The 13,966-nt window shown below is 48.2% G+C and overlaps 1 protein-coding gene across 1 annotated transcript; it reads left to right on the forward strand.

The window, feature by feature from the left end:
* The first annotated feature begins 258 nt into the window (after positions 1–258).
* On the forward strand, positions 259–13,019 carry WISP2 (WNT1 inducible signaling pathway protein 2). Its single transcript, XM_006881559.1, has 5 exons — positions 259–318; positions 6,098–6,314; positions 8,942–9,181; positions 11,879–11,893; positions 12,799–13,019. Exons 1-5 carry the CDS (start codon positions 259–261, stop codon positions 13,017–13,019), a joined length of 753 nt encoding a protein of 250 aa, XP_006881621.1.
* The last annotated feature ends 947 nt before the right edge of the window (positions 13,020–13,966 follow it).

A 13,966-nucleotide genomic window follows, 5' to 3' on the forward strand; every position in this document is an offset into this window, starting at 1 on the left:
CACACACACACACACACTGGCAGCCACCCTTTGGTGGCCTCCACTGTACCACCTTTAGGTAAACGACTCATCAGAGGAACATGAAGACTGGGGAGAGGAGGAAGGAATGAAAAGGCCAGAGTGTGTGTGTGCGAGTGTGTGGGTACTTGAGTGCGTGTGAGAGTGCTTGCCTGGGGTGACCTCACAGCTGCCGGGACATAAAGACTGCTGGGTCCTGCCTCCCAGGCTCCAAGCTGGCTCTGCGGGGGACACAGTGACATGAGAGGCACAGCCCAGACCAAGCTCCTCACCTTCTCCCTTCTCTGCCTCCTCTCAAAGGTAAGGGGGGGCCCCAGGCCCCAGAATGCACCACTGGCTTCTATGATGTGGTGGGAGGGGGCCAGGAGGCTGTGAAGTGACAGCTAATGAGGCCCTGGCAGCACCCAGCACCCAAGCCTGACTTCCCTTCCTGCTCTGGACAGCTGTGCTGTGTGACCTCAGGCAAGTCTTGTCTCCTCTCTGACCCTCAGTCTCCTCCTCCGTGGAGTGGGTACAGCAATGACTAGGTCTCTGAGAGCTCACTCCTGACAATGCATCTGAGGTGCTCAGCACAGGGCCTGGAGTGTAGCAAACGCTCAGGGGAGGACTTCATGGTTGTCACCAGTCCCCACAGCCCCTCTGCAAAGCAGTTTAAGGAGATCATAGACATCATTATCAGTAGGGAAACTGAGACAAGTCTCAGGGGGTCAGGCTTTGTCCAGCGAAGGCAGAATTCAAATGAACTGATGAGAAAGGTCATCCTGTAAGGACAAATCTGCTGGAAATGCTCAGGTGGTGACTGGCTGGCCTGGCTGGGGGTAGGGGAGCAAGGAGACACCTCAAGGGAGCTGCACGGGACACTCACCAAAGGGCTGTGGAGTATCCTCTTTGTCTAATACGTGCAACAAACCTGTGAGAAATTGTGGTCTTTAATTTCCAGGCACAGAAGGCTCAGAGAGGATAAGTAACTTGTCCAAAGTCACACAGCCAGGAAATGTCAGAGCAATAAAGCATGATGAGGATGGGATGGGCCAAGGTATATTGAGGGGGCCTGAATCTGTGCCTCTCCCGACCTCCAGTATAGACTAAGGCCACAGCTGCCAAGCCCTGCTGTCCCCTCAGGAAAGACCAGCACCATGGGCCTGGACCTCACTGAAAGCCATGACCACACTCTTCTGAGGAGCAGGAGGCGCGGTCTCTCTCCCCCAGGTCCCAATTAGGGGGCTGAGGAGAGACTGAGAACCCCACTGGCATCAATCTTGCCAACTGTCCTCCCAACTGGGACAGGCAAGCCATGATGTGAGGCTGGACAACCTTGACTTTGGGTTCTAGAAGGGAGAAGGGGTCTGGAATTAAATGAAAGCTTCAAAGGAAGCTGTTCTCAACTCACTGTTCACTGCCTCCTTCCTTCCCCAATCTGGGGAAAAACTGGGGACTCAGAGAGCTAATAATGCCCAGGGAGGAAAGTCAGCCCCTTCCAGGCAGGCTGTAGGCTCCTGGGCTCCAGGCTGTGGGCTCCTGGGCTCCAGTCTATAGAGATCAGGAGCAGAGAGCCAGAAATCAGAGCCATGTGGTGCTGGCTGAGGATTGCTGCTGTCACTCCAAGGCAGGTGGGTCTCTGTCCCACTTACACAGCATTTAAGTGATGTGTCCTCAGCCCCCTAAGTCAGTGGTAGAACAATGCCCTCCCTCCACTCTTGCCAGAAGATTCCTTGTCCAGTGCCCTAACCACAGAGCCTCATTGCCTGGTGGCCACAGCCAGGCTCTGGGGAAACCTGGTGTTGATGAGACAACTTGAACAGAGGGATGGGGTTGGTGGAGGAGAGGGAAGCCAGGAGAGGGTTTGTCTTTTCTTGGCTGAGCTGAAACACCCTGTAACTTGTCATTATTCCTCTTGAACAACTGGATACACTGAAATCATAGCTAAGCCTGAGTCAGAGCCCCCAAGGACCCAAAGTTGTTGTTGTTGTTAGGTGCAAAGTCAAGTACAACTCAAAGTGGCCCTATAAACAAAAGATCTACACCCCGTTCTATCCTGTGCCATCCTCACATTGCCTGAGACACAAGTGCCCATTGCAGCAGTCGCCATGTCAATCCAACCTGTTGAGGGTCTTCCTCTCCTTTGCTGACTGCCCCCCCCCTTCCCAGCATCATGTCCTTCTCCAAGGAATAGGTGCAGTAATTAAGAACATGGGTGTTGGGTTCACATGACCTTGGATTTCAATCCTAATTCTACCTCTGACAGGCTATGATTACACTGCTTTAAGCCTTAGTTTCTCCATCTTTAAAATGGGGGTAACGACAGTGCCTGATCGTGGAAGGTTAAGAAACAACAAATTAAAGTAATAGCTTACTCACCACAGAGAGAGAGAGGTGAGCTATCATCACTGATATCACCAACAGCTTCTCCTGGAGGTCAGGACCTGTAGGATCAGATCCTGTCAAGCTTGCTGGGCAAAGGGAGCCCAATGTGGTGATCTACATTCAAGGCAGACAGAGGGCCTGATCCCTGGCCCTGCTGTGTGCAGGTGGGGAGAGACCGGAGAAGTAGTTCAGGTCAGAGCACTTCCACAAGAGAGCTTAATCTCTGATCTGGAAAGAAATCCAAATTCTAGCAAGTTGCTTCTCAAATAATTCCTGTGAGAGTCACTTGAGGGTTAGTGAAAGGCAGATTCATATTCAGAAGGTGGGAACTGAGATGCTGTGTTTCAAACAGCCTCCAGGTGAAGTAGCCATGGACCACACTTCGAGGAGAGACCATCTTCCTTAGAAAAGCTTCACACAATCCCCTCATTGAAAGAAAATACCCCCATAAATGGGGACTCCCTCCCACACAGGGGCCCCCGACACACCCATCTATCACTCCCTGCTGTCTTGGGAAGAGCTCAGTGACCGCCTTCCTCTCTGCGGTCCACTGAAGCTGGCCTGGCCATTTATGGCGGCCCCTGGTGGCCAGAGTGGACACTGCAGGCCACTGGAAACAGGTTTGCAGGACAGGAGAGGAGCTTTAGTGACCTAGTGGTAAGAAACTGTGCTGTAAATCTCAAAGGCACACAGTTCAAATCAGCCAGCTGCTCCGTGGGAGATGGATGGACAATCTCGTCCCGCACAATTTACTGTCCTTGAAAATCTGCTAGAGGGTCAGCTAAGGGTCGATTCCGACTCTGAGGTACACAACAACAGAGGGGAGGCGAAGGCACGCTTATCTGCTTAGGGGACACAAAGGAGACATCAAGTAAATAATTCCATCCTTGTAGACGGCAAATCTCCCTCCTCTAGATAGAACCCTCCAGTTCCCAAAGGATCCTAGCAATTTAAAGATTTAAGAAAGCCACCCTGCAATGAAATCAGTTGCCATAGAATATATTCAGATTCACAGTTCCTCCATATGTTTCAGCGTAGAGCTTCACACCCTAGGATTTTTCTCTCTAAATTCACATATTTTGTTGGCGGGAGTGAGAATATGCATAGCAAAAGAGAGACCAATGTGTTTCTCCCTCCCTGTACGATTCCCCCCTCCAGGTTGGTTATATTTCTTGCATCGTTTCAGCCATTCTCACTCTCCTTTTCTCAGTTGTTCTTCCTTCATGAACATCATCTCATTGTTCCTTAAGGTTCCTATCTAATTTCTGTAGTCAACTGACCTCAGGTTTTAAAAAGATTATAATACTCAAGACAAGACTTTCCCCCCAACTAGTTAAGCCAAACTGTTACTGAGTTTTAAGAAGATTCCAGGGGATACTTTTGGCTTAAGGGTTAAAGATTATTTCAGGGCAATAGTTTCAAAGGATAAGATATCTCTAAGAGCATGTGTAATTCTGTTCTGCACTCTCTCCCCTTTTGATCAGAATTCTTCTATGGAATTTTTTTTTTATTGACATGCTTTTATGATATCCTGACACCGTCCAGCTCTGGTCTCATGACAAAGGAGGCAGTTCACGAAGGCAATTAGCTACATAGTCCACATCTTCCGTTTGTAACTCTCTTCTGTTGCTCCAGGCAAACAGAGAACATTTGTTGTGCCTTGGTTGGTCACTTGCAAGCTTATAAGACGTCAGGCACTAGACAATTAACTAGCAGATAGAATATAACTACTAACCATGCTTTTAGACCATTTAACTGGGATGTGCCATGAAACCATGACCCCCGAACCAAGAAACCAAATCCCTTGAGGTGGGTGCACCTACACAGTCTCAGCCTCCACTCTTTGTCTTTTTGTAAATACCACACAACTTTTGCCAATTCAACTTTTTGCAGGTGAGCAATTTACTGACAGCAATTACAATAATCAGCTGAGCAACCATACTCTTAATCAATGTGATTTCTCCATCACTTTTCCCCCATCACTCCTTCTTCCCCTCTCACACACCCCTTGTAACCACTAGTAAGCTTTCTCTTCTCTACTTTTGCCTTTTCTTTTTATCTAAGTGAAGCTACACATTCCCCCCCCCTTTTGTGATTGTCTGATCTACTCTGCATAACACTCTAACTCCATAGGCTTTTAAGGGCTATTATTTCTTGAGGTAGGTCACCAGGCCTTTCTTCCAAGGTACCTATAGGTGGATTTGAACTGCCAACCTTTCAGTTAGTAGCCAAGCACTTAACTATTTGTGGCACACAGGGAATCCTAAAGGTCTGTTCCCCCACAGACGAGGCTACTAGGAGCATCTTGAATTATACAGACTCTTGATTGCCACCTTCACCTAGACACACAGGAAGGAGTCCACGTTTCTCTTCCAGTTTGCCAAGCTGGGGGGGGGGGCTCAGCCTAGGACATCTGGCTCATGTTTTAGCTGTTTCTTTGCCCTGGGTGCAGTCAGGATACTGGGTTGATTCCCTGGCTCTGCCACTAGGTTCAGTTTCCATCACAGGAAAAGTCTGTCCCCAGGACCTGAGTGAATGGGGAAGAGGCAATTGTGATTGCAGCCAAAATACTGGATCTTCTGGCCACACCCTTCCTTCTCTGAGCCTCAGTTTCCCCAAGAGCACAGGGTGGGCTGAATCAGTGAGGAGTTCTGTGTATCAAAAGCTTCTCTAGGAGAGCTCTGGTAGCCTAGCGGCAAGAAGCCGTACTGCAATCCCAAAAGTACACACGGTTCAAATCCACCAGATGCTCTGCCAGAGAAGGAGGGATAATTTCCTCCTGTACCAGTCAGATCTGATTTGACGGTACATGCACAAAAAATAAAAATAAATTAAAAAAAGCTTCTCTGATGATTGTTAAAAACAAGCATCAACCTCTAGGAATCCAGACATGGTACATCTGAGTGGGCCTTGAGATCTGCATCTCACCAGGCTTCCTGGCCAAGTTGAATGCCCAACCCAGAGTTAAGGAAACATATTCTCACTTGCTCCAAAGGTAGAGTTTTAATGTATTCAGAGGCAGTTAATCACAGGGGAGAAAATTCCCAACCTTCTCCTCAGAGCAGCTCATGGATTAGAACCATGTGCCTCTGGGATTGCAGCAGTCTCATACCACTAGGTCACCAGAGCTCCCTTTAATGTATGACAATAAATAAAAACTATTAAAAGCATTAAACATTATTATTTAATTCATTCAGCACTCGAGATAGCCACCACCCACATGCTGGACTATGAGGCTTTAATCCAGCCTGTCCTTCTGCCCTTCACGGGCTCCTAGACGGCAGGGACAAAGCCACACCTTGTCACTAATCACGATATTGTCAGAGATAAATTAATTGAGCATTTGTTACATGCCATGTGGTACGTAAGAGGTTACCGTGAACCATGACTTATTCTCCTTAAAATAATCCTGAGTGAAATATTCTCATTGACCCATTTTACAGACAAGGAAACTGAGGCTCAGAGAGGTACAGGAACTTGTCCAAAGTCACACAGCTAGAAAGGGGCAAATGTAGGGCTGGGATTCTAATCTAATGTCCTTGCTCATGGCCACAATGCAGCAGAGGGCCATGGGACAACTGAGGCTCAAAGTCTCCGTGACTCTGGGTCAACACACAGACCCCTCATTGACCGGCCTGGCAGAGAGGTGGTCTGTGAGAGGGCCGCACTGCTTGGCTTCAAAGTCAGTGGCTGAGTGAGGTCTCTATCTCTGCAGGTGTGTGCTCAGCTATGCCCAGCACCGTGTGCCTGCCCCTGGCCACCTCCTCGATGCCCTCTGGGGGTGCCCTTGGTGCTGGATGGCTGTGGCTGCTGCCGGGTTTGTGCACGACGTCTGGGGGAGCCCTGCGACCACCTCCACGTCTGTGACCCCAGCCAGGGCCTGGTGTGCCAGCCCGGGGAGGGCCCTGCGAGCCAGGGGGCCGTGTGCCTCTGTAAGCAGGTTTGAGGGCCTGATGGGTGTGGGTGGGCAAGTCCAAGGGCATTCTCCTCTCCCCACCTTTTCTCCCCTCACTCCACATATACTGTCCACACCTGGTGGACCAAGCCTGGTGGTCCACTGCTCCCTACACTTCTCCCCTCTTCTCGGCCTTTCTGAGACCATGCCAACCAACCAGTCTCCCCCTGCTCCTACTTGTCCAAATCACAGCCAGCTTCCAAAGCCAGGCTCCAGCACCTCCTCCCCAGAGAAACCTTTCCAGAACCTTCCAACTAGAGGTCATATCTCCTTCTCAGGAGCCTCAGGCACTTTTGGGGAAAATAGACATGCAGCCCTCATTCAGGGGAGGGCACGTTCCAGACGCTTAGTGCCCAGTCCTCCTAGTAACCCTGGGGTAAGTACTTTTAGACCCACTTTATAGATAAGGAAACTGAGGCTCCATTTCCATCACACTCAATCCACACAGCCTAGGGCCCTGGTCAAGCAGGCTTTAAAGGCAACATTCGAACCCATCTTCCACCTGGATCTGGAGCCCTGGGACCACAGTCTGAGTCCTGAATCTGATGGTCAACAGTGACCCTGAGCGAGTTACATCCTTCATTTCCTTGGTGTCCCCTGATGCAGGCGACAGATCACTCTGTTGGGGAAGCGCTCCTGTGCAGTGTAGGCAATGCCTGGTCTCGACCCACTAGACTCCAGCACCGCCCTCCAGGCTGTGAGAACTCAAATCACCTCCAGACAGTGCCAGCTGTCTCACAGGGCAAGGTCATCCTAAGAGAACCACTGCTTTTAAAAACACAAGGACATTCTTTTAGAATACTACTTGTTGTTGTTGTTACGTACCATAAAGTCAGAATGGACTCATAGCTGACCCTCCAGAGTGTTTTCAGAGGTGGTAAATTACACGGGAAGAGACTACCCGTCTTTCTCCTGCAGAGCAGCTGATATTCAAACCATGTCCTTTGGGGTTGGCATTGCAACTCCTTACCACTAAGCCCCCAGAGCTTTCTAGAATACTACTACTAATAGTAATTTGCCTGTGGGCAAATGACTTCTTTTCCGTGCTTATTTCTTTTATAAAAATAACAATGGGAAAGAGAGAAAGGCCCGAGACACTAAAACAAGTCCATCTACAACCCAGACCTGTTAAAAAGACTTACAGACAGAAATTTATCAATACTGAATTCTTGTTTAGTGATTGATGGGGCGTATGCAGCAGTGAGACAAGGTAAGATCTGTTTTATAAACTCACAGCTTATTGCTAATGGAAATGCATCTAAAGACGACAGATGAAACCAGCGTCTCCATGAAGCCCTCCGTCATTGTTCCCTCCTTGCTCTATCCTCACATCTGGCTGGCGAGTCCCCGGAGACAAGGACTGTCCAGCCTCCTGCCCAGTGGCACAGTAGCTGGTTCACAATGAGTCTCTCGAGTTATACAGAAGGAGATCCATTTCAGCTCGTGCCCTCTGCCCTGCCTCGGGTCAGGCATTTACTCACAAGTATGTCCTGAGCTTCTCTCTGTCCCAAAGGGGTGAGGGCAGGGATGCCATTAGGACACAGGCCACCCTTAGGTAATTCTTCAGTGGAAGATGTCAAGGGCTTCATTCAACAAGTATGTCCTGAGCACCTGCCTACACTGTGTGCGAGCACATTACCCTCTCCTCACCCATTACCACGCGACTGCAGGTGACTCAGAGAGGCCAGGTAACTTACTCAAAGACAAACAGCCAGCAAGGGGATCCCTGACCAAAGAGTGATGACCCCAACACTCCAGATGGATGACCAAAATTTGCTGCAGGAGATCTCTGTGCATTTGTGACTAATATGCACCAAGGAGAATTCTATACAATTGTTGGCGTGTGCCACTGAGTCGGGACCAACCCACAGCTGACCCTCCAGCAAGTTTTCAGAGGCAGTTAATTGCACAGAAGGAACTACTCATCTTTCTTTCATGGATTTGAACCATGTAACTCTGGGTTACTTACTTACCATTGAGGCACCAGAGAAACAACACAGTAGTTAGTATCCACTGAAGGGCTTTTTTGGGGGTGCGTTACATCTATTACTTTACAACTCTGAACTTGTTAGTTCACCTTGAGGTGGAGACTGACTCACAGCTGACCCTCCAGCAGGTTTTCAGAGGCTGTAAATCGCACAGGTAGAGACTGTCTTTCTCTCTCCTGTGGAACAACTGCTGGATTCAAACCACATACCTTTGGGTTGCAGTGCAGGTCCTTACCAGTAGGTCACCAGAGCTCCCATACCATTATATCCCCACTTTGCAGATGAGGAAATTGAGGCAAGGAAATGGGAGATCCCGTGGAGAAGATGCACAAATCATAAAGGGCAGAGTGGGGAGTCAAGGCTCACCAACTCCTTGTAAAGCTTGTGGCGGGTGTAGTGTATCATGAGTCTTCCTCCAGGGCTGGGACAGGCCAGCTGTGGGGATAGGGTGCATGTCGCTGGACTGGAGCCCCTCCCAAAGGTACCTGAAGGGCAGTGTGCCCCAACTAGGTCTGAGCCAGGAGACCACAGGCAGGATGTAGCTTCCATGGCCTTAGCGAGTCCCACCCAGGGAAGGGTCCAGGTGACTGATGGGGTTCTCGTTCCTCCCCTGCAGTGGGAGAGGATGATGGGGGATGCGAGGTAAATGGCCGCAAGTACCAGGACGGGGAGACCTTCCAGCCCCACTGCCGGGTTTACTGTCGCTGCATGGATGGTGCCTTTGCCTGCGTGCCTGCATGCAGTGAGGACATCCGGCTGCCCAGCTGGGACTGTCCCCAGCCCCGGAAGGTGGACGTCCCCGGCAAGTGCTGTCCTGAGTGGGTCTGCACCCAGGACCTGGGGGTCCAAAGCCATCGTGCCCGAGGTAAGTGCTGGCCAGACCCAGCCCTGGGGTGGGACAGTGGAGACAACAGGGAGCTGAGAGGGGTGAGGTCAGGAGGGGTGCCAGGACACCTGGAGACATAAAGGAAAAGTCTTCTAAGAGATGCTGTGTAGTGGGGTCCTGATGGGGGAACTCAGGAAAGAGGGGTGAGTGGACAGCTGCCAAGTAGACCCTTCAAAAGGGACAGAACAAGAAGGCAGGGAGGAGTGTGTCCTTCTAAGTCATGCTGTTGTTGTTAGTTGTGGACAAGTCAATTCCACTCAGAGCGACTCTAGGTGGCGGAGCTGAACTGCGCCGTGCTGCTGGTCTTGCTGGCAGGTGCCCTCGTGCTGACGGTGACTCAGAGGAACCCTATGAACAACAGATCAGAGCCTTGGCCTAGCCTCTGACACCCTCACGATCTCTGCCACGCTCAAGTTCACTGCTGCAGTCACCGTTAAGCACCTACCTGAGGGCCTTCCGCTCTTTCACGGACTCTCTACCTTTCTCAGCATGCTACTGCTGACAGGCTCACAGGTTGTCTTTTTTAAAAACTTTAATTTTATTTTTTTCATACAGCAAAGCATACACCAATCAGCAATCTGGGGTATTTTGTTGTTGTTGTTGTTTGTTTGTTTTAAATTTTTTTTTAAAAATTTTATTATTTTTTGTGTGCGTGTACCGTCAAATCAGATCTGACTGGTACAGGAGGAGATTGTCCCTCCTTCCCCGGCAGAACATCTGGTGGATTCGAACCGTTTGCCTCTGGGATTGTAGTTGCAGCTCCTTGCCACTAGGCCACCAGAGCTCCCCTGATTTGTTTGTGTGTGTGTGGTTTTTTTTATAATTAACTATTGGGATTATTTCAAAAGTAAATGTGAAACTCATGCCTTAGGCAAGGATATGTATGAGTAGTAATTTCAACAGGAAGAGACCATTTTCTATACAGTCAAATGTAGAAAAGTTCTTTGATGTTCCTCAACAATGATTAGCAATCCGATTCAGTCCCTATTGGCTTTGATCTATCGCCTGAGTTAACCCAGGCTGCTTCTTCGGAGACTCTGGCATCTCAGGTGGGGGAGGCCCAGGGAGTCTGAAGCAGACCTTCGTGGAGTCATGGATGACCCACTGTAGTGCAGTCACGGCGCAAAGCACTTGAATCCAAGTGTCTGGAAGACCCGAAAAGCATTGCTCCCTTTCTCTTTATTCAACACAGATGCCACAGCATCAGCAGGGTGAGAAACAAAGGCACGGAAGACTCCAACTCTATAGCCTGCCACAAATGTTACAGCAAGCTGCTCTGCCTTTGAACATTCACTCTGGGGTTTGGGAACCACAGACTCGTATAATGCTTCACCGTTACATTCGAAGCAGGCAAATTTCATCGTGGTGCACGGGATCTGCAATTCAGTGACAGTAACCTCACATCAACCACTCTCACACTCCCTTACTGTGCTATCCTCCCCCTATTAACATAAACTCAGAGTCCCCTAAATTCTAGGCCAGAATATTTATAGGAGAAGATCACAAGGTCTTTCTCCTGCTGGCTGGATTTGAACTTCCAGCCTCCTGGTTGACATCTGAGTGCTAACTACTATGCCACCATTGTACCCAATCAAAAACAAAACCTAAAAAGGACGGAAGTATGACAAAAGGTGAACCAAGTTCTTACATGTCCCACAGGAAGTCCACAGAAACTAAGACTTATAGATGTTACTGTTATTTGGATTTCTCAAAAGAGCACAAATGCACAGTCACGTTTATTGAGGCTCTGTTCACAATAACAAAGAGGTGGAAACAACCCAAGTGCCCATCAACAAACGAATGGATAGAGAAGCTGGGGTATATTCACACAATGGAATACTACGCTGCACTGAAAAACAAGGAACTCATGCAATATTATACAAAATGTGTGACCTTGGAGGACATTATGCTGAGTGAAATATCTCAGTCACAAAAGGACAAATACTGTATAGTGCCACTGTTGTAAAGTGTAACTAAGGTTTGGGAGGAAACTAAGAGGGGATAAATAATGTGTACTGCACTGAAACAGGTAAGGGACAGAATTGTTTAGGAGCAATAGATGATTAGGTATTATTGGCATGACAAGAGTCCAGAATGAAAGCTGCATAGTGGAGTGGACGGGGGGAAGGGCTGGGCGGGATTGCATAACAATGATATTTTTTTTTAAATTTTACTTTTCAAAGAGAAAAGCGAACTGGGGGCAGGGGTAGACAGGGAGGAAAGTGTGCAACAATGAATGAATGGAAAGCCAAAGTCTGTAAATTTTCATTAAAATAAAAAAAAAGAAACAGGGTTTTTTTTTTCTCAAAAAAAAAAGAAGAGTACAAAACTGAGAAGTCAAGGGGGTTGCCTTGGGGTGGTGTGGGATGGAGACAAGACAGTTACCTCAAGTCAACGCTTCAGTTTTACAGGTTCTGTTCTAATGTCACTATATTTTGTTTTGTTCTTATCACATGAATGACATTAAAAAAAAAGTTTAAAAGAACAACCAGCACAGGATTCATTACAGAAACGGCTGTGTCACATGGAGATATTGAAGCATGTGAGTTATGAGTGCAAGAACTCTACATGAGTTCTAATCCTCACTCCACCACTTACTACCTGTGTGACTCTGGGCTAGTGACTTACATTGTACGTGTTCCATCTGTAAAATGGGAGTAATAAGAGCCTCTCCCTCACAGAGTCATGAGGATAAGATGTGTTAATACAAGAAAACAGAAAGAACAGAGTCTAGTACATAACACCTCATCGGTGGTAGTTACTATGCTTGGGATGCAACGTAACATAAGCTCTCAATATGAATAAATCAAATCTCTTCAAAATACAGAAGAATAATGATATCAGTTTGAAGACTAAAGTGCACCTGATTAAGGTCATGGTCTTTTCAATCAACTTGCTTTGCATCTGAGAGCCTGACAATGGATTAAAGGTGATGGAAAAATAATTAATGCCTTTGAATTGTGTTAGAGAAAAGTACGGACTATCCCATAGACTTGTCAAAAGAACGAATAGGTGTGTCTTAGAAAAGGTGCAACCAGAGTGCTCGTTGGAGGCAAGAATAGCAAAGCTTCGTCTCTCATACTTTGCACCTGTTGCTAGGAGAGGCTATTCCTTGGAAATAAATATCATGCTTGGAAAAGTTGACAGCGAAAAAAAGGAAGACCTCTCAACAAGATGGACCGTGACTGCAGCAATGGGCTCAAGTTTGTCAGAGATGAGGAGGTTGATACGGGGATAGAATTCAGATCTGTTATGACTTCGCTATGGGACATACATACTCCACTGGACAGCATCTAACCATAGTATGTAAATGCACTCTGCGCTAAGTATAAAAAAGAAACAGTCTGTCAATGTGATCTACGTTATGTGTGTGCATGTGTATGCATGCCTACACATATTAAATAATAAATAGAAATAACAAATAGAAATACACACACACACACACACACACACACTCACACATATAACATGCACACATAAGACACAGATCAGGGTTTCATGACCTGGGTCCAGAGAAGTTAAGCAATTTAACGCGCGGAATTAACTTGCTTGCCAAACCCTAATCTCCCTTTCTGTATCCCCCACAGATCTCCAGTTTTCCGGCCCCTTTGCTACCCCACCGGTGGTCACCCAGTGTCCAGAATGGAGCACCGCCTGGAGCTCCTGCTCCACCACCTGCGGGCTGGGCGTGGCCACGCGGGTGACCAATCAGAACCGCCTGTGCCGCCTGGAGGCCCAGCGCCGCCTGTGCTACGCAGGACCCTGCCCACCCACCAGGGGGCGCAGCGCACAGACTCGAGCCTTCTAGAGTCGGGCCTGGGAACCCTGATGCAGCATCGAGGGTCCCCAGCACCTAACTCTGTGCCCAGACTGATAGCTGATGGCCCCTCCCCACCCTGGGCTGCAGGTAACAATCTGGTCTAGATCTACTAAAGAAGCCCGGAAATATTTTCAAGCTCTCCTCTCTGTCTGCGGAGCACAGTCTTTGAGAAGAGGGAGTACACCACGTAGTCCCTCATCCTCTAATTCACACACTGAAAGGCTGGCCAACGTGTTCAGGGTTTTCTCATATATTCCCTTCCTATGTCCATCCTTCAAGGGTCCGGATACATTCTCTCTCCAATTTCCACTGGGAGGCTATGATACGACGGGGCCCTTAATGATTAGGTAGAAACCAAGGCTGAGTTGGACGGGTCCTTTTCTCTGGAGTTCATGAAAAATACACAGACATTTTGAACCTCCTGTTTCCTTTCCTAGAATTAAGTACTAGCTCACCAAGGAACATGTGCATTAGTTTGTATTCTCCTGAGAAAGCCTTTCTCGGCAGGGGCTAAATTCTCCATGAGAACCCCAAGGTGAAACCATGCAGTCTTAAAGTCAGAAAGCAGGTCTTGAAGAGATCCACAAAACACAATTTGGATTCACAAGAATGGACCCTTCTTGAGTACCTACTACATGCCAGGCACTGAGCAAGATGCTGGACACAGGTGAGGGACACAGGTGAGGGACACAGGTGAGGGCTTTTCTATAGGACCTGAGGGGGATATGGTGGAAAGAGAAGGTTATTCCCTGGGATGCAGCGGGGGCAGAGCCTAAAATCAACCAGACCACTGGGAAATTCTGTTCATGTTTTATTGGTTTTGATTTATTAGGTTGGGTTTTTTTTAAAAAAAGAGTAGAAACTTCACATCCTCCTCCTTCACGGTCCACTTTTTTAAAAAGAAAAGCTGTTTCCATCAGGATCCAGCAGCTGTG

Source organism: Elephantulus edwardii, unplaced genomic scaffold (assembly GCF_000299155.1).
Source record: "Elephantulus edwardii isolate Elephantulus edwardi_28Jun2011 unplaced genomic scaffold, EleEdw1.0 scaffold00015, whole genome shotgun sequence".
In the NCBI taxonomy this organism is placed as follows: Eukaryota; Metazoa; Chordata; class Mammalia; order Macroscelidea; family Macroscelididae; genus Elephantulus; species Elephantulus edwardii.